This window comes from Paramisgurnus dabryanus, chromosome 11 (assembly GCF_030506205.2).
Source record: "Paramisgurnus dabryanus chromosome 11, PD_genome_1.1, whole genome shotgun sequence".
Taxonomy (NCBI): Eukaryota; Metazoa; Chordata; class Actinopteri; order Cypriniformes; family Cobitidae; genus Paramisgurnus; species Paramisgurnus dabryanus.
The window spans coordinates 1055426-1077020 of NC_133347.1; the positions used below are offsets into that span (position 1 = coordinate 1055426).

Below are 21595 nucleotides of genomic sequence, written 5' to 3' on the forward strand. Positions count from 1 at the left end.
AACATTGTAATTTCTACTGATTTTTTTTTTACAGTGTAGGAAATTGAGCGCATGGCTCGGTTGGCTACAGTATGTAATGATCGAGCCCTCCCGAGCTCAACAGCACCCCACATTTTTTCCATGTAAATTTGTGGTGAAAAATTTGTGGTATGGGCAGATTTGACGTTACGTGAACGTAGTTCTGGACAATACGTTTATCATTCCCCATAAGCAAAGTGCATATCAGTCTGCATGACAACGTTAGTGCAGATAATTCCTATAGGGCATTTAAAGGGTCGTGGATGACATAAAGCTTTGCCAGTCTGGTAAACGGAATAAAGTGTTTTATTTCCCAAGCTTGGCACTTATCTGAAAAAGATAAAACCAAATTAATTAGCACCTAAATTTATAGTCAGGAACCGCTACTGGTTATTAGGTTGGATTCTCAACCCATAATTTTGAACAGTCCCTCGGGGACAATAAAGTAACCTAACCTAACCTAACCAGGACTTGTTTTTATCCATTTGGGATAAGACTGTTATTGGTGGTTTTGATATGAGGAGTATCAGGACAATGTGATTTTAAATAACCTGTCCACAAAATAATGTTTGTATTTCAGGCCGCACTAACATGAACATCCTTCCTGCAGATGCCTACAGGACCATTCAACTGTAATATCACTCATCTGTGTGTGTGTGTGTGTGTGTGTGTGTGTGTGTGTGTGTGCGTGCGTGCGTGCGTGCACGTGTGTGTGTGTGGTAGAGAGAGAGAGAGAAAGAGAGAGAGAGACTATAAGAAGCTAATGTGCCTCCTGAGGTGTCATACATAAACAATCTGAATAACGAAATTCCACTACACACCAGGGCTTTCACAATTATTAAATAATCATCTGATCACGGTTATTTGATCTAACCACAGTTATTTCAGAAAACCACAATTGCTGTGCACCTTGAGTAGACACAAAGGGGATGTGTAGTATCTACAGCAGCCCTACAACCAACATCACTTTATATTATTCTCATATTTTAGGTTTAGTTAAGGTGCTCAGTTAAGTCTTTTCTGTTGTTGTCACTTTATGGGGATTGTTAATTTTCACATTTCAAGATACATTTTATTTTTTTAATGAACTACTTTTAAAGGAGCTGTATGTAGACTGTACTAAAAAAAATAAAAAATATAACATATATGTTGATATTTAGGAAAGATGCTAAGATCAGGTATATGTTTCTCTGCAAAACAATGCAGTATCCAGTTATTCTCTTTATAAAATGTATAAGTAAATTATCAGCATTTTTTATGAAAGTGGAGTAATGTTTTAACAAAACTATGAGCAAAATTATTTTGTATCAGCAAAAAACCCTTGGCAAGGGTTAATGATAAAAAAATGCTCACGTTTGCTAGATACTCGTTAAATCTCAAGTTTAATCAGAGTTTACTGTTAAGTAAGTGTCTTGCGAGACATGACCCTTTCGACACGTATGCAGCAGGCACTTATTTTGACATGTGATGCACATAGGTTCACATGATGCACCCGCACCGAACACATGACGAGCCACACACACATATTTTGATTTTTGCCTCATCGCATGAGGAGGCACCGGCCGCCACTGTTACATGTTACAACATGTTTTTGAGCTACCAGTCTTATCATCATTGATTACTCAAAAAAAATATTAAAAGATATCTTTAGACTCAAACAGCTTAAAAGGTTCTTCACAATGATGCCATAGAAGAACCATTTTTGGTTCCTCAAAGAACCATTCAGAAAGGTTCTTATAAGAACAGTTAACGCTATATGCTAGTTAATGCTATATGCTAGCCTTTAGCCTGAAGTTCTACTATTGAGTTTATTTTAGGAAATTGTTAACGAAACCGTGAGCATCCTCTGAGCAATAAAAACGTCTTCTGAGTCAACAGATCATGTCAAACATGACTGTATCTCACCGGGCTGCAAGACCTCCAGGTCTCAGGTTTGACACTCTTGGCTTGCCGTCCTTGTCACATCCTCCAGAGATGGTGAGGCCGAGACTACTGCCCTCTTTTTTAATCAGTTCCACAGTCGTCACACCTCTTTGCTCGTCTAAGTACACAAAATGCACACAAAAAGCATCAGCACATTGACTCTGTAGCAGTTATTTCAATCCTGTGCATCTGTCTTGCATTTTCCGGAAAAAAATAAATGGTAGTACAATAGCAGACTGTTTGTGGTGTTTGTTAAGATACATTATGCAGGTCACAGTATGTTCACTTAATGCTCAAATGTAATGTACTGTAATTGTAATTTTTATAATTACCACAATTATTTACCTGTGCAAATTATTTTTACCAAAATATATTTATTTTTACTTAATAATAATAAAGACCACATTACATCAGACAAACATGTACAAAGTAAACCTTAACATAATCATTTTAATAGATTGTTTTAAAGGTGCCACAGAATGTAAAACTGTATTTACATAAAAATGTATGAATAATAAGAGTTTTGTACATGGTAATGACAATGAGACAATTTTTTATGGAGCGAATTTTGTGCCAAAATTTTACAAACAAATACAGCATTTTGCAAACAAACTCAATCTGCTTTGCAAAGGGAAAACTTGACTCGCAAACAAACAGAAAACGCTTTGCAAATAATAAAGGCAATTTGAGAGAAAATGCAGATGTGTTACATATATGTACTGTGTTTTGTAAATGTGACCATGATTTTTTCACAAATGTGACCATGATTTTTTCACAAATGGGACCATGATTTTCTCACAAATGGGACCATGATTTTCTCACAAATGTGACCATGATTTTCTCACAAATGGGACCATGATTTTCTCACAAATGGGACCATGATTTTCTCACAAATGGGACCATGATTTTCTCACAAATGGGACCATGATTTTCTCACAAATGGGACCATGCAATCCAGAACAGCAGATGGCGCTGTTTCAACTTTTTCAGGCATTGGAAAAAAGCCCAGGGGAAAAGCCCTGAATTTTAACATACATATCACCCCTGACAGTGGCAGCAACTGAATAAAGACATTTCATTTGTCGGGCTTCATTCTGTTAATCTCACTGATTTTATTGTAAGTGTTAATAATAATAAATGTTTGTTAATAATAAACAAATTCTGTGTGTCAAGACAATGAATTCAACTTACAATGCTTATCAAAAGATGCAGGATAATAAATGAAACTCTTTGGAGAAAGAGTGTGGTAGGGACATAATAAACCCAACATCGGCTGTCTGGACAGAGTGCCAAGTTCAAGCAACAGTAACCAACCAACCAGGATCATAGTCATTTGAGCACTCTGAACAAGATAAACTTCTACAAAATGTTAATCCTTTTAAAGTTGGTCTTATCTTGTCAGGCTAGGAGGACCAGTTTAAACCAGCTTCTTTCACAATAGCCAAGCTGGCAAAGCTTCCAGCCTAGTCAAGCTGGTTTGGGCTGGTGTGATCAGCCTGACCAGCTACAGTATAAAAGCAAAAATCCTTCTAATACTAGCTTAAGCTAAAACCAGGCTGGAACACCATCTTAACACTCTGGGGTCGGCTGCGGCGCGGGCGCCGCAAACTCTTTATTTTTCAATCACTCCCCAAAGAGACTTAGATAACTCTGCTGATTTTGGACATACAGATATGATTTATACATCATTTAAAACGTTAAAGTGTCTAGTTTTTTCTGTCCACTCCCAATAAAAACAGAATGTTGTGCTTTTCGCAAAATTAAGAAAATAAACATGATGCGCGTTTTGTTCTCTCTCCCTAAGTGAAGTCCTTTCAGAAACACGTCAGAAAAATGAACTGTAACTTAACGAATACTTGTCATACAAACAAAAGATAAATGTCTACATAATGCTTCGAATGTCTGCTTTTAAATGATGTAAGTGAAATCGAAAACAAATATTGTAATTCGTTGTTAACTGTATTAGAAGAGAGAGATGTACCGTTTTTCTTCTGTTGCTTCATTATCTATAATGAGCCACGCCCCGCTCCATTGAAGAGAAGAGCAGAGATCATCCATATTCATTAATCAACCCCACAGTCAATGGACATTCCGTCTCTGCAGCCATTCACTGCTGTGTTGAGTTTTAATCCGAGTGCTGGAAACATGACATCTACTTGTTTACAGGTGACTGTAACTAAAGTTATCTCCAGACGCGAGTGTGACTCGATCGACGTCCAAACGCACACACAAACACACAATGCCTCATATTTGAAGCGCTTTGTGGTATCATTATAAAAGATGCGATTGCACACACCACATAACTGTTTACTCGCGCCTAAATCTCCAGACAGACGCGAGTGTGTGTGCTTCGTCAGTGTGATGGGATCGATGTTCAAACTCACACACACACGATGCCTCATTTTTGACGCGCTTTGTGGTATTCTTAAGATGCAAGTGTGTGTGCTTCGTCTGTGTGACGCGATGTCCAAATGCACACACAAACACACAATGCTTCATATTTGACGCACTTTGTGGTGTTCTTATAAAAGATGCAAGTGTGTGTGCTTCGTCTGTGTGACGCGATGTCCAAACTCACACACAAACATACGATGCCTCATATTTGTCGCACTTTGTGGTGTTCTTATAAAAGATGCAAGTGTGTGTGCTTCGACGGTGTGACGCGATGTACAAATGCACACACAAAGACACGATGCCTCATTTGACGCGCTTTTTGGTATTCTTATAAAAGACGTTTGCAAACATCACATCTACTTGGTTACTCTCGCCTAGTAAATAAAAGTTATCTCCATGCGCTTATGTTTTCTTTGTGCTTCCGTCAGACGTGATCAACGGCCAAACGCATACACAAACACACAATCATATTTGACGCACTTTGTATTAAGACGCATCTAAACACATCTAAAACCCAGTTTATTCGCGTATATCTCTGCACAGTAAGTTTATTTAATGCAGGATCATGCATGTGAAGGCATTTCTTTTGTCTTGCTTTCACAAACAAACACTTAACAATAATGGCATCTTCACATTCCTGCCTAAAGGCTCATTATGCAGCTCATTATGCAAGTGTATTGTTCTTCAGCAGTGTATTGTCAATCACAGATTATTCAAGAGCTTCCAGCCTCCTTGCATATTGCCTTCCTAACCAAAAAGTGACTTTGAAATTGTAAATCAATATATTGTGTTATGTGAAGGAGTAAGCAGAATGATTTTCACATCATTTTAAAGAAAAAAACTCTAGACTACTAGATCCTGCTTTGAAAAGTTTTAGGAAAACATGTTTAGAATGAGTTTTGTGGACTTATATCAGTCACTTAATTTTTTTCTTTTTCAAAAACCACGCATAAACATTTTTCTCTCAAAAATACAAACATGTACATACATGTTAATCATATAATATAGTAGCCCAGTTTGTGCTGAATGCAGTGTTATAAGACTTTTGCCAATATTATGTTTTTAAGCAACTGAAAAAAGCACAAATGTCAGTGCAGGTCAAAACTTCTCCAGGGCCCTAAAAACCTCTTAGACCCCAGAGGGTTAAACCAGTCAACCAGCATAGGCTGGTATTAGCTGTTATTTTTCTGCAGGGGATATAATAAATTTTATTTATAATGCACTTTCTAAAACTCAAAGCACCATAATATATGAGATTCTCAGGAACATACACATACAAAAGTAAACAACTTAGTAATAATCATTTTGCAATAGTAAGCTATTTTAAAAGGATAAGTCTTTAAGGATCACTTAAAACAGTCCAGTGATGGTGAGTTTCTTATCACCTAAAGAAGAGAATTTAGAGAATCAGACGGGGTATAGGGATTGACAATTGCAAATGTATAGAATTCAGATGGAATTCAATGTCTTTACACACAGAATGTGTTTACTATTAACAGACATTAATTATTATCAACACTTTCAATAAATCCAGAGATTAACAACATGAACCACGAAAAATTAATTTAGTCTTCATTCAGTTGCTGGCACTGTCCGGGGTGATATGTAAGTTAAAATTCAGGGCTTTTCAGGGAGACTAGTTGAAAATGCCTAATAAGGTTGAAACAGCGCCATCTGCTGTTTTGGATTGCATGGTCACATTTGTGAGAAAATCATGGTCCCGTTTGTGAGAAAATCATGGTCCCATTTGTGAGAAAATCATGGTCCCATTTGTGAGAAAATCATGGTCACATTTGTGAGAAAATCATGGTCACATTTGTGAGAAAATCATGGTCCCATTTGTGAGAAAATCATGGTCACATTTGTGAAAAAATCATGGTCATATTTACAAAACACAGTACATATTTGTAACACCTCTGCATTTTCTCTCAAATTGCCTTTATTATTTGCAAAGTTTTTTCTGTTAGTTTGCGAGTCAAGTTTTCCCTTTGCAAAGCAGATTGAGTTTGTTTGCAAAATGCCAAATTTGTTTGTAAAATTATGGCACAAAATTCGCTCCATAATTTTTTCCTTCTTATGTAAACCTCGTGCATGCAAAAGACCGCTGGAAAACAGACCATCTCAACATAACACCAACTTTGACGTTACAGTCGAGATGTATGCCCCAACATTAAATTAAGTACAATGTTGTTACAATGCTAAAAACAAAGTTGTGACTGCTCAGTTAGCGCTATATGCTAGTTAATGCTATATGCTAGCGTTTAGCCTGAAGTTCTACTATTGAGGTTACAGTTACATTTTGCAGGTCCATACTGAAAACAACACAAAACCTACCACTCAAAAATGTCCAATTTTAATCTTCGAATAATTGATTATTCGTCAAAATCTGTATCTTTGTCTGATACAGACTTAACAATAATGCCTGTTTTCACACACACAGAGCTACTGAAAGGAGCTGCTCTGAAAAACAGCCAATCAGAGCAGAGCTCAACATTATTATTCATGACCCTTAGTAATAATAATTTCATTCTAAAGGCATAGGGTTGTAAATGGACATTTAAAAATATCTATTTTTTCCCTTAATAAAACCACATACCTTCTATGTAGATATCAGAGAATAATTTAACATATTATTTTAATACATTGCACCTTTAATAATATAAACCATTTGTAACAAGCAGCTGTAATTCTCTCTATAGCGTTTGATAGTGAATGCGCGAGTTGTAAATCAGTTGAGACTAATGATCTAACATGGTTTTCACGAGCCCAATGGGTAAAATAAAAAGAGAGCGAGCAATTGAAGGAGTATAGCAGCCATCTGAGGAAATCAAATATCAGCATTATCACAGATGAACACTCACTTCACCTTAAGCTACAAGACTCAGCTGATGCACACAGAACTTTTAAAGAGACAGATCACCAAAAATAAAAATGTGTCATTCCTAACTGCCTGGTATGATCTTTCTTCACCTGTTCAACATTAATCATTATTTCATATAATGAGAATAAATAAGAAGTGGGGGCTTTAACCCTCCAAAATATAAGTATGTGCATTTTATTTATTCATGTGCTTTATAAGTCTTCAGTGAACCTTTTGTGAAAGCAATAAAGGTTAAGCATGGCATAAAGGCGAGTAAATAATGACAAAATGTCTTTTTTGTGTGAACTATTTCTTCATGACCAACAGAAGATGCATCTGATGGAGGACGGGTACAGTAATGTCATGCAAACCATTAACATCAGGAGATGCGTGCAGGTTTTTAGTGGCTGCCAACCTACCTGCAAGACTGCTTCTCTTACTGACGCCATCACTCGCAGTAGCGTCTTTATTTGCCTTTGTGTACGGGCCATCATCTGAAACAGATAAAAAGTGATGAAATTGATTACAGCTCTTTTATCATGATGAATTTTTACTGCATTACCCCATCATACAGGACGAATCGTATCTGATGACATTTGGGTTGCAAATGCTGTTTCAAGTTGACTGGACAGCCAACCTGGAGCAACACTGCTGACAGCTCAAGGCTCTGTACCACTCTTGGTGGGTTTTAACCTTATAACCATCCAGCACACATTGGCTTTCAATCCACAAGGCTACACAAACCTTGCATGTCTAATAGTTTATGTCTGAATTGTTTGTTCTTCCGGAAAGTTCAGGCTTCCAATGTACCAGTTATATTACTTTAAAGGGGACATATCATAAAAATCTGACTTTTTCATGTTTAAGTGCTATAATTGGGTCACCAATGCTTCCATCACCCTAGAAAATGTGAAAAAGATCAACCCAGTAACTTAGTTTTTGTGAACCACTCTCTGCAAGCATGTGGAAAAAATAGGTCAATGAAATGTGGCTCCCCTTGTGATGTCAGAAGGGGATAATACCGCCCCCTTAATCTGCACTATCCAACCACGGCACTGCCATTTAGTGCAGAGATCAGATCATTTGCATTTAAAAGGTCACACCCAAAAATGGCACATAGTTTATCTGGTATTTTGAGCTAAAACTTTACACATGTACTCTGGGGACACCAAAGGTTTATTTTACATCTTAAAAAAGTCTTGTGAAATTTCCCCTTTAACGTTATGAAATAAAAGGTTATATATTTAACATTTTAACTCTTTCATCTCCATGCACTCTGTTTACAATGGTGGTATTAGAAATTGTTTAAAGTACACACAAAAATATTCAGTGTATTATTAAATCATTATTAATGCAACTGATAGTAAAAATTACATCAATAACAGCGGACAAAGAGGAAAAAGTAGGAAAAACCTATTTAAATTCACATAAATAACCCATGATTCTCTGTAGACATTGTGAGAGATTGATTCTTCAACAAATCCTGATAAACACACAATTTATTTTTATGTTTTCACTGTTCATGTTTTCTGGTAATCGTGGTGCTGTATGTGGTATCTACCGCTCAACAAATACATTAAGGTCAACATATCCCAGTATTGTAGTTCCTCTTGAGTGTTAACAGGCCATAAAACTACATTTGTTCAGTGAAGATGGTTCAGCTGTCCTATAGGCCAGTTGTTCCCAACCTGGGGTCCAAAGAAGTGCTGCTTAATGCCCAAGACCTTGCAAAATTCAACACTGCAGTAGTTGAAACAAAACATGTACAGTACCATGATGATTCAAACTAGACATTTGTTAGTAAATGTTGAAAGAAACAGAAAAGGGACTCTCTCTCTCTCTCTCTCTCTCTCTCTCTCTCTCTCTCTCTCTCTCTCTCTCTCTCTCTCTCTCTCTCTGAAATTCACAATGAAGAACAAAGTTGTCATTATGGGCCACGATAACTCATTTCCAAGTCTATTAAAACTCAAAGTAATTTGGAGCAAAGCACTCCAGCGGCCCTGCTTGTGTTGACACCAATCCTGATGTAGGTTAAACGGATGATGGTCTAACAATGCAAATGGAAGCTCGGGGTCTATTTTCAGAGATTTTATTTATAGGGCCGCAGTGGCCCCAGTTGTCAGACATAGTGGGCTTTAAACGCTAAATGGGCTTTTACATTGACATAAAACAGAACATTCTTTGGGGTAAGTAATGGCTTATTTTCAGATAAAAAGCATCTTAACATTGTCAGGAGGGATGCAAACACTGAATGCATGCTGTATATCGGACAAAGCAATTACCTACCTTAACATACACCATCTAAAGTGTACCATGGTAATACCATGTTGTTCTGAACGTGTACCATGGTAGTGCTAAGTGCATAAATGGTACAGTATTAAATGCATAAATGTATTTCAAGTTTGTAACAAATACAGTACTATGTAAATTTGCTCTTGGCCCTAACATGGTACACATATTGTTGAATCTATGCAAAGATGAATAAATAAGCACATGAATAAACTGGAAAAAATAAACAACATGACTCACCACTGTTGTTGCGACCCTCTCTCCTCAAGCCACACAGCATCATGGGAATGTCACGATTCCATTCTGCCACACGCTAGTTTGGGAACAGACTAAAACTGACAAAACCGTATGACTATGCTAAAGCGCCTGACTGGAAATTAACATATTCATCTATTCATGTATGTAACTTGAGGTAGAGTCCCTTGGAGATTTTTCCCTTAAGGAAAATTGTGGAAAAACCTTCTTTAAATGGAATGAAATGATGGTCCAGCGAAAGAAAAGCAAAGTAGGTGCATCCATTCGCTCTAGAAGAATTATAGATTCCAACTCGGACACTTTGAGCTATTGCTTTCCTATTAGTAGTTCAATACCTAAATCCGGACACATCATACAGAATTCCAAAATTTCCAAGCTCTTACAAATAAACAGATTCCCTACTGCAGGGTTAAAATGAATGCCTGAATAACTGTATGTGTGTTGCATAGACAGAATTGGATTTTTCCTGAGATATTCCAGTGTCACTCCATTCTCCCATTTCCAATTAACACAACGTGGTCCTCTCTTCCTTCAGATGTCAATCCACACATGCAACTAGTCTCCATTGAACAAATGTCCTCGGTCACTCAGAGCTTCAGTCCATAAGAAGCAGCAGATGGTAGTTTATCCAGCTATGACAGCACTGCAGTGTGGGAATGTAGCCGAACGCTTCAGTGCTTTAACAGAGATCCGCCCCAGACAGCAAAGCCACACATGAGACTCACATTTCTCCTCTCCTCCCTCCTTTCTTTCACTCACTACTAGCTGCTGTTCCTTCATCCACTGGCGTGTTTATCATCTGCCTTCACACACACACGGTCTTACGCTTGGTGTCTGAGAGTATCTTCTTACCGGCAGGCTGATGTGAACACAAACCCCCCAGATACACACGAGCAAACCCTCTCACGATACTGTCTCAACCCCACGTGCCTCATGCTCATTTCTAACACACATACACGCCCCGTTTCTCTGCTCTTCAGCTCAGCATCTTGCTTTATTTATTTATTTATTTATTCTTAACACCTTTCCAGCATCTATGGCTATATTAATGGCGAGAACCGGTTAATCTATAATATTTTTAATCTATAACATTTTTTAAAGTGTTAATCTATCAGATGCATTGTTCAAATACTTCAATTTACAGTGCATTCTATCTCTAATTTATCCTTTGCTCTGTCCAACAAAATGGTCAAAAAATGGTCTCTACCCGTCACTGGGGCGATACCCTTTTTCAAAAAGGAAACCGTTGCACCTAAATGGTTAAATTTAGTACCTCCTATGTACATATTGGTACCAAATGTCTAAATATCTGTACCTAAATGGTTCATAGGCTATTAGGACCTTTTTAACGGGACACTCATTTTCCAGGTCCCCTAGAGTTAAACATTTGATTTTTTTACCATTTTGTAATCCATTCAGCCAATCTCTGGGTCTGGCGGTACCACTTTTAGCATAGCTTAGCACAATCTATTCAATATGATTGGACCATTAGCATCGTGCTCAAAAATAACCAAAGAGTTGTGATTTTTTTCCTATTTATAACTTGACTCTTCTGTAGTTACATTTTGTACTAAGACCGACAGAAAATTAAAAGTTGTGATTTTCTAGGCAGATATGGCTAGGAACTATACTCTCATTCTGGCGTAATAGTCAAGGACTTTGCTGCAGTAACATGGCTGCAGGGGCGCAATGACATTACGCAGTGACCGAAAATAGTCCTCTGCTATTGAAAAATACTAAGGGCACTAATTTAGCCTGCTGCGTAATATCATTGCGCCTGCTGCAGCCATGTTACGGCAGCAAAGTCCTTGATTATTACGCCAGAATGAGAATATAGTTCCTAGACATATTTGCTTAGAAAATGTACACATTTTTAATTTTCCATCAGTCTTATTTCACGATGTAACTAAAGAAGAGTCAAGTTTTAGCACAATGCTAATGGTCTAATCAGATTCAATGGATTATGCTAAGCTAAGCATATTTTTAAAAAAGTGGAGTGTCCCTTTAAAGGATACTGCCCCAGTGACGGCTTAAGACCATTATTTGACCATTTCACACAATGCCCTGTGAACTGAGCTATAGGAACACAATATACATCTGTATATTTAGCACACACATGTTTGTATATTTGACAAATACTTGATATTGACTGGTAGTTGACGTCATACTTGTAATGATTTAGTATAACGACGACTAAACAACATAATGGCTACTATCCCATGTCTCTCGTATCACTCTGTGGTTTCTTTTCAAATGAAATAATTTCAACTTGAATTAATATTTAATGATCTCTGATTTATTTGGTAAGCATGTAATAAGCAGGATAATGGAAAGTCAAACACTCACAATCAGAAACAAAAAAACCCTCAGGATGATGCATAATGGTGTAGGTTTTGGTGTTCAGTAATAACCAGCTTACTGTTCAATATCTCTTCCTTACAAAGCATTTTAAAATCTTTATGATACGGTTTTCTTGTTTAAAGGTGCAGTGTGTAAATTTCAGCGGCATCTAGTGGTGAGGTTGCAAATTGCAACCAACGGCTCAGTCTAATGCTCTCCTCTCACTTTGAAACACATAGAGAGGCTATGGTAGCCGCCACGGGACAAACATGTCAATGTCGGAGACAACTTAGTAAAAAAATTGTCCGTTAAGGGCTTCTGTAGAAACAAGGCAGCCCAAAATGGCGACTTCCATGTAAGGGGACCCTCGGCGTATGTAGATAAAAACGTCTCATTGTTAAGTAATAAACACATAACGGTTTATTATGAAAGGTCTTTATACACCCCTGATAATATAGTTTTGTATATTATTTTGCATTTCTGTCAAGAGATCCTTAAAAAAATTACACACTGCACCTTTAAGAATGCCATCTGCTGTATTATGCACTAAATGGTGCCAATAAACTTTACTCGCTGTGGAAATGAGTGATAAAGTCACACTGCTTTAATGGCTCGCTCATTTATGAAAAACTGCTCTCAGGTTTCGTTTTCAGGGTTGGTGGGGTATTTCACTTGACAGCTGCACTGTACTGTATGTTTAAGGGAGGACAAACACCTGTTTTTCTTTTTAGCACATTGCATGCAACCTTCTCATTTATGTAACATCACAAACACATGCAACTCCAACTAACAACATATAACACACAAGCAATCAGATAATAAACCACAGGCAATTGCACCACTGCTGTAAAACACTATGTCCACTTTTAAAGGCACCAAATTTAGGCATTATTTGTCTATTTAAACAACATAACACAAATAATAGCTTTTTCAAAGATGTTAGACAAAAATTGAATCTGAGGAATTAATATGACTATAATATGTCATATTATACATATATACATACATATAATATATATATATATATATATATATATATATATATATATATATATATATATATATATATATATATATATATATATATATAATATAATATATAATATATAATATATATATATATATATATATATATATATATAAAGCATTTAAGTATTCAAATAGAGTTAGATGTTTACTAGGATCATTCTATTATCTATTTAAAATCACAATAATATTTAAAATATCAGTAAGATTAGTATATATAAATCATAATTTATTGGATATTTTAAATTGGGAGGTGGATGTCCCTAACCCCTAAATTTCAACTTGTGAAAATTAAAAAGAAAAAAATATATCTTAGATTTTTTTAAGTTAAGTTCAATAATATTTATTTTAATATTAATTTTTTTTAAATCATGAAACTTTATGTAGGATAATGTGTTCCGCATTATCATGTCACTACATTGGCTTAGACAGATTACTACACCCCTATATTTTTTTGTCGTATTAAAAATCTTTGGCTAAGCTCAAAAGTATCTAAAAATTGTCACAACCAAAACAGTTACGACTGAAATATAATATAAATATATAAGAGAATAAGAAGTAATTCCAGGTGAAAATAAATTTGACACTATACTGCCCCCATGTGGCTGCAAGTTAGTTATGCCGGATTTTGTTGTAATACAAGATTGATTATTTTATTTTCATTTCAAGCTTATACACATATGATCGCAACAAAATGTAAACAAAATAAAAAATATACATATAACAACCTTTCTGAGCAGTGGAGCTATGAATCATAAAATTCACCCTTTTATCTAAACATCTATACAAAGACACCTACACAATCATAAAGGTAAAGGGACACACCTTATGCAAACTATGTATTTTCGGCCATGTCATACCTTTAACTCTTCCTCTGATAATTCCCATCCGACACCGCAGCGAGAAACCGAACATTCTCTTTTTCCCTTTCACCCCTCCAGCCAGTCCCTTCTTCAAGCCTCCTCGGACAGGGACCCCGTCTGGGAGCAGTTTAGGATTTACTGTAAAACTTATACGCCACATGCTTCTTTCCTTTTCCTCTGGCCCGTATAACACAGATCCTCAACTTATTCTTTGCTTTGTGTTTTTCAATATGACCACAGTCTCTTCTGTCTCTTCCTCTATTCTCCTCCTCCTGCTCCGTCACTCTCTTCATCTTGGCAGAGCTGTCTGTTTATTCTCTGCTGGAAATACTGCTGCTTAACCAGATTTGAGGATTGTATGAAAAGTCAGAGAAAGAAGGTTTATTTCATTTTTCATGTATCAGACTTATGCCATGAAAACATTTAACTGGAAAACACATTCAGTTATAAATACACATACTGGGCAAAGCTGGTACCACTGCTGCGAGTGTGTGTGCATGCATGTGTGTGTGTGTTGAAGATATTGATGTCATAAGGCAGAAAAACCTGACAACTGGTACATTGTAAGGACATTAATAAAAATATAATTGGCTCATTATAAAAACAATGTCAATAGAAAGTCCTCAAAATGACTGAAATAGGAACGTATGTGTGTGTTGGCTGCCCATGGATTGGACAGATGGAGAGATTCTGACTGCTACAGAGATGAAATCTGTCTGAACCACAGGAGATGATTTTAAGACACACAATCGGGTAATCATTGTTTGTTCGTTTTTTTAAAGGGGACATTTCTCGAGACCTTTTTAAGATGTAAAATAAATCTTTTGGTGTCCTCAGAGTCCTCATTTATGAAGTTTCAGCTCTAAATACCATATAGATCTTTTTTTGTAACATATTAAAATTGCCACTTTGTGGATGTGACCTTTAATATGCAAATGAGCTGATCTCTGTACTAAATGGCAGTGCTGTGGTTGGATAGTGCAGAATAAGGGGTGGGATTATCCCCTTCTGACATCACAAGGGGAGACAAATTTCTATTTTTTCATATGCTTGCAGAAAATGATGAACCAAAACTAAGTTACTGTGCTGTTCTTTTTCACGTTTTCAAGATTGATAGCACTGGGGACCCAATTATAGCACTGAAATATGGAAAAAGTCAGATTTTCATGATATGTCCCCTTTAAGCAATGACGGTATTTGCTGGTCAAAAAAAAATGGTTACTGAAAGTTGTTTTGTGCTTTATTATAGTTTAACTGTTTAGATGTGTGTGAAAGGCTAATAAATAGGTTTCCACGTGGCATTTTAACCCATGTGACGACCTGGCCGTTGCCAAGGATATTATTTATGAGTGGATAAAAAGTAAGGCAAACTTTTTTACAAAATAGTACACATACTCATATTTACACTAATAAAATGTGTAAAACTACTAAAATGTTATGTTTTCCTACTAAATTGTTAATGTAACTTACTGGAATGTTGTCCCTCACATCTCGCAATTTCGGGGCACGTGCATTCCTACACAACATGATGCATGCTGGGATACGTTGTTTTTTTTATTTCAAAAAATTAGATGAAATATACAATCACCTTCAGGAGAACATTATCAAATAAAAGAAGATAGAAGTCAGAGAAAAAATAGGAAAAGGGGTAATAAAAAAACACAATAAAGGGGTATAGCTTACAAGGAAAAAATAAATAAATAACAATAAATATTAAAAAACAATGAAAGAAAGCTATCTAAGTCAATAGAAATATATTTTTTATATATATATCCAAAAAGATGTGAGCAGTGAGTCAACCTTAATCAGGAAATGTGAAAAATTGAGCACATACATTTATTGCTCTTTAGATTTGTGTATTCTCTTTAGATTTCTGATGGAAATGCAAAGACCTTTTTTATTAATCAATCCCAGAAGTGAACAGAAGTGAACAAACACACAATACAATATACCGGTAGTAAATAATAGTTACTACTAATCAAGACACTATGTCGCCACCTCCTGGCGTATTTGTGCAGTATGAAGAAACGCTTACTGAAGTAAGGGGAATCGGGGTTCGATTTTGAATGAATCATTTTGGTAAACGAGCCACTTGGAATCAGTGTTTTAAGCATACTTGGCTAAAAAACAACAATAAAAAACACCCCATTATCCGGTCAGTTTCATATTCCCAGAACTATCCGTTGGGACTGGGAGGCGCTTGAAATGTCCAACATTTTTAAGTGAGGACGGATCTAGTTCGGGAATAGGGGCAGGCGATTCGGGAGCTGGAGGCAGCCTTTTAAATCAAAAATCCACAATGGAGAGACCGATTGGTGGGTAAGTGAAAGTAAACTTCACGCAACGAATACTTAAGTTAAACTTTGATTAAGAATGCACAGACTAACATTTTGTTCTCTGGAAGTAATTATGGATATGGACCCTCTCATGGCATCGCTAACCCACTGTACGGAGCACCAGGTAAGAGTTTGTAATGGGCACGGCTCTTCACGGCAAACGCCGTTATAAAGATAATATTTGCACTAAATGCTTCCACTAACGTTACACGAGAAAACATGTAGCCGCATGGAGCGTAGCGGTTGAAACGCCCTAGACAAAAACGTCTTTTCCAATTTCAAGTTCAACAGCTGGTTACCATTAACCATGGTATTATAACCATCTGGGATAGGGGCAGTCACTGCGTTTTGAGTTGTTGTTTTTTTCAAACATTCTTAGAGTATCTGACACTCCTCCCACCCACCTCTCTCGTCCTATAGCAGCAGCTCTTATGTAAACCATACTATACACATATGTTCTGCATTACATTTATTGTCAGTAGGAGCCCTAAATGTGATTCTGTTCATACACAAATCAATTATAATAAATATCCATCAACCATGCGTTCATAACTACGCACACTAAACTAAAACGAAAGTTTTTTTTATTATTATTATTGAACAAAATTGAATCATTACAACCAGCACATCTAGGAATAACATCATAAGGAAAGGAAAAGAACAAAAATAACAAAAAATAGTTATAATGGCTCATATCAGACAAAATAAAAAGTATACATTTAAAAGAAGGTGAGGACATTGTAAAATGTAAGAGAAATCACAAATTAAAAACATTGAAAAGATTATAAGTCGTGCAAATTGTGCATGTTTTGATTGCTTTCTTGTTGAGAGAAAATAAAATTGTTTTTAAATACTGTTTAAACTCTTGTAAGAATACAACATAAATTCGTCTACAGTTAGGAAATTTGCATTTATATAAAACCTACACAAATACAAAATCTGATTTATTATAAAACACGCGTTTAAATAACAATATAAAAATAAAAATTTTAGGATTCATTAAAAACCTTTAACAATCTTATTTGAAATTAAAAAAACATATTTCTAAAACTGATATAATTGCGCAACATGAAGAAGTGTTTCAGTGTTATTCTGACAAAAAGTACATTTGGTGTCGATATTAGAATTGAATCTTTTTCTTAGAAAATCTTTGGTAGGGTATATATTATGAAGTTATTTAAAAGAGACGTTTTTTTCTTTGTTTGTAAGTAAAAATCTTTGTTGCAAGGACCATATATTATTCCAATTTAAGTTATCAAAAAGTCTATTACAATACGAAACTGCCGAGGGAGCACAAGCAACATTCTCAATGAGTAGCTCTTATTTTATGGGTTCTTCCTTTCTTTTCAACAAAACAAATTTCCCCGTAAGAGTGTTCGCAGGCTCCGTTAATGAAACTGAAAACTAAAACGAAAGTAAAATGCAGCACTCGGTTTACGTGGCAGCTAACTAAAACTTTAGCTGAAATTTGTAACGTTATAGGTTTTTTATTCGTGTGCGATTGAAACGGTGAATAATGAACAGTTCCTATTTGTTAAGGTAAAATGCCATGCAAATCAATCACAAGGCAAAACGATCACATGAATATGTAATGCAGGAAGCAATAAACAAATAAGGAAATATTTCACATTGCATTACCAAAATGGATCGACCAATTGCTAGGTAAGAAACTAAACTACATGAATATTTACACAGATGATAAAGTTAACTTACGTGTTAAAGAATACAAGAAAACTAACTTTTTGCTCTCTGAAAGTAATTATGGACGCAGTTATGGCACCGTTAACCCAGTGTACGGAACGCCAGCACCAGGTAAGAGTTTTTTACGTGCCCTTATGTCAGATTTCCAAGCAGTTTAACCAATATAATGACGCCTAAAACCAAAACCAGTTCATAATTTATTTGAAGTTCAACTTTAACTTTCATATTGCGCAAAGTGTAACTAGTAAAGTGTGTACACCTCTACACTTCCCTAATACAATTACTTTGATTTATCATGGTAGTCCATGGTATTACTATCAGTGTTGTTAGGGTTTCATTCCAAACATTCCCAGAGCATTATCGGAAAATCTTCTTAGTAGTCTGTTGCATTAACTCTCATTTGTAAAGACTTGTTTCACGAGAAGTCAATAAAGGGGTTTGTCAGTTTACAACTACTCCCACCTACTCATGCACCCACGACCTTTCAAACACTTATACAAATAGTTTCCACTGAACTAATAAATCCAACTTAATTCAGTGTTAGCCCCTATTATTTTGTTTCATCATATTTTTTTTATCGTATCTTGTTACCGCAGTCAGATTGAAACTAAAACTAACTTCCGTATTGGACAGCTTATGAGAAATTTTCACAACACTTTTTCACACCGCATTGGTGTTCATTTTGCTCAGTTCGGTACCGCATTGCATTGCATATAGCATTGCATCAGTAGCCCAAAGGTCATTGGTTTAAACCCAGTAAATACACATAAAAACTGTAGACCCTGTTAATTGCTTTGAATAAAAGTATCATATTACTTTAGTTGAATGCTACCTGTGGCAATGCTTTTTGTAAGGATAGTTTACATCTCAAATTTCCATAGAATTGTATATGACACTTGCCTCGGGACATTTATTTTAACTTGCACTTGTCACTACTTGTTATTCTGTTATTTTATGGGAAGGGTGACTCTGATCTCCCACCCTCTCCTCTTTCAGACTCAAGATGTAAACTATATATTTCCTACTATAGCCTTCAGGGGCCCGTTTCAATAAGGAGGTTCAACCAACTCTGATTTAAAACTTGAACTCTGAGTTGACTTACTCTGAGATTTCGGTTACAGAACAACTGATCTGAGTTAGTTCAATCGACTCTGAGTAGGTTGTCTCTGAGTTAAGCGCGTGCACAACCACTATGAAAAGCCATCATCAATGGAGCTCAGATATTACGATTTACCATGGCAACAGCACCTGACAAAGAGGTCTTAATCCTTTTTACTACTAAAACTGAAAGTGTTGCTGCAACTGTACAGCAACAACGAGCATATATTTTAAAGAAAAAACAGCAGCTCAGCTAAAAAGAAATTAAGCATAATACTTGGGTATAAAAGGCTACAAGTTATACAAATGTTTGTCATGAATAAAACCGAAACACGCCAAGCCGTTATTTAAAGGTGCAGTGTGTAAATTTTAGCGGCATCTAGTGGTGAGATTGTGAATTGCAACCAACTGCTCAGTCCACTGCTCACCTCTTGCTTTTGAAACACATAGAGAAGCTACGGTAGCTTAGCCTGGCTCCGCCCTCCTACGTGCTTCCGCTTATCTTTCATTTCGCTTCAGCAGTACGTCTGGGATGGCTCTATAGAGTTTCGTTTACTCCTGCAAAAATCTGCAGGACCAATCAGCGAACAGATGGGGGTGGCTAAGAACGATGACGTTGAGGTCGTGCGTCAGTTTGAGTTTTAGTTCAGTAATGGCAGCGGAGAAAGACGTGAGAAAAGCTATTCGGTCCGTTGGTGCAAAACTGCCGAAAATACAGAAGTTAAAGCCGGAGCAAGAACCAGGTTTGCTAACTTTTGTTTGTCTGATTATTCTGACTTGTTGTTTCCGGACGGTTTCGGTGCATGATATACGTCACGACCACATGTTAGCGATTGGCTTTGGCAGATCCTGAGTGACTCTGGGCAGATCCAATAGTTTTAAACTTCAACAATGGACCCTCCTTAACGGAAGTAACGCTTTCCAATGGAGCCTGGCCAGACTCTCTGTACAAATGAAATGAATGTACGAGAGTCTGGTTATACCAGGCTAATGGTAGCTGCCACCGGACAAAGATGTCATCGTTGGAGACAACTTAGTAAAAAAGTTTGTCCATTAAGGGCTTCTGTAGAGACATGGCTGCACAAAATGGCGGCTTCCATGTAAGGGGACCCTCTGTGTATGTAGTTAAAACGTCTCATTCAAAGGCAATAAACACATAACGATTCATTATGAAAGGTCTTTATACACCCCTGATAATTAAGTTTTGTATATTATTTTGCATTTCTGTCAAGAGGTCTTTCTTGAAATTACACACTGCACCTTTAAACTCATGTCGTCGACAGTACGTCTACGCAAACCACTGCGCACAGCACTGTCCACTGGACCAGCGATAATGATGAGTGCTTTCATAAGAAATGTAAAGGCAACTGTTTAGATGTAAGTGCACGGCTACAAAGACTGATATTAGTCATGTAAGGATATTTATATATCTAAAATGACAACAAAGAAAAATAATTCTGCTCACATAAATGCAAATGGCATTTATACTAAAGCAACTAACAAGATTAAACACAGCTACTGGAGAGGAGACCACAAGAAACTCTGAGTTTACAGGATAAAACCTGCTCCCGACCAGGTTAGGTTCAGAGAGTAAGTTACTCCAAAAACAGACTCTGAGTATAAGTTACCTCTCCTTCTGAAACAGGCTTGACTTACCCCGCTGTCTCAGGTTTAACCTACCTCCCAAAAAACTCAGAGTTTTCCTCATTTCAGGGTTAACATACTCAGAGTTTTCACTAACCACCTTTCTGAAACGGGCCCCTGTACTGCAGGACATAGCTTGTTGAGCACAAGCTCCTCACCAGGTGAACCTCTGATATTGGATTTTTAATCAACCGCAATGAATCTGTTGAAGTTTTCTTCTATTTGAGAAAAGTGCTGTTCAAGAAAAAAGTAAGTTCTGTTGGTTATTGCATCTTTCATTGCTTTATTGCACCATTTTGTTGTCTGAACAGCTGAAGACTGGGGCGTAAATATCAAATGCGAATGCAACGATTTGCGTGAGTAGATTACATACATAGTAAATGTAAAGAAAGACGCAAATTTGGCAACTCGAATGGCGCGAAAACACGCGCTTTTCGCCTCAAACGTGTCTTCGTGCAAGTTGAAAATATTCAACTCCAGCTTAAAATTTGCATGACACAAGGTTGAGTCCCGCGAATATAGAGCGAGTGCTTCAATAATTACTAAATATGTATAAACTACTTGGACATTGCTATTTAACTGTTTGTATGATTGATTTCTGTATAGAGACCTTGTAAAAGAGGTTTATATCTATTTTATATACCCATTCAGTTAAAATCTGTTAATTACACACACGCACGCACGCACGCACGCACGCACGCACACACACACACACACACACACACACACACACACACACATATTAATGTATATCTATATGTAATTTTTTGGGGGTTGGTTTCCCAGACGGGTTTATCCTAGTCCCAGACTAAAATGCATGTTTGAGCGGTCTTAATTTAAAAACATCT

General features: G+C 36.6%; 3 protein-coding genes across 8 annotated transcripts in view; 2 read left to right on the forward strand and 1 right to left on the reverse strand.

Moving 5' to 3' along the window:
• grip2a (glutamate receptor interacting protein 2a) overlaps positions 1 to 21595 on the reverse strand; it is a 55613-nt gene that overhangs the window by 28635 nt on the left and 5383 nt on the right. For 2 of the 3 annotated variants that reach the window (XM_065248159.2, XM_065248163.1), the window contains exons 2-4: positions 13966 to 14301; positions 7615 to 7689; positions 1924 to 2059 (exon numbers count right to left, since the gene is read on the reverse strand). In XM_065248159.2, coding sequence (XP_065104231.1) covers positions 1924 to 2059; positions 7615 to 7689; positions 13966 to 14128 — 374 coding nt within the window. In that variant the 5' untranslated portion in view covers positions 14129 to 14301. Of the gene's footprint in view, positions 1 to 1923; positions 2060 to 7614; positions 7690 to 9724; positions 10933 to 13965; positions 14302 to 21595 lie in introns of those variants that run through there. The other variant, XM_065248160.2, reaches the window with a different exon arrangement.
• Positions 16095 to 21595, forward strand: part of LOC135730321 (protein SSUH2 homolog) — a 32709-nt gene continuing 27208 nt past the window's right edge. Inside the window, exons 1-2 of one of the 4 annotated variants that reach the window (XM_065248207.2) lie at positions 16095 to 16287; positions 16373 to 16428. In XM_065248207.2, coding sequence (XP_065104279.1) covers positions 16268 to 16287; positions 16373 to 16428 — 76 coding nt within the window. In that variant the 5' untranslated portion in view covers positions 16095 to 16267. Of the gene's footprint in view, positions 16288 to 16372; positions 16429 to 17639; positions 17967 to 18060; positions 18117 to 20875; positions 20997 to 21595 lie in introns of those variants that run through there. The other 3 variants (XM_065248208.2, XM_065248210.2, XM_065248209.1) reach the window with 3 other exon arrangements.
• Positions 20878 to 21595, forward strand: part of LOC135730320 (protein SSUH2 homolog) — a 40701-nt gene continuing 39983 nt past the window's right edge. Inside the window, exon 1 of the mRNA XM_073816176.1 lies at positions 20878 to 20931. The gene's annotated coding sequence lies outside the window, so the exon portion shown is untranslated. The remainder of the gene's footprint in view (positions 20932 to 21595) is intronic.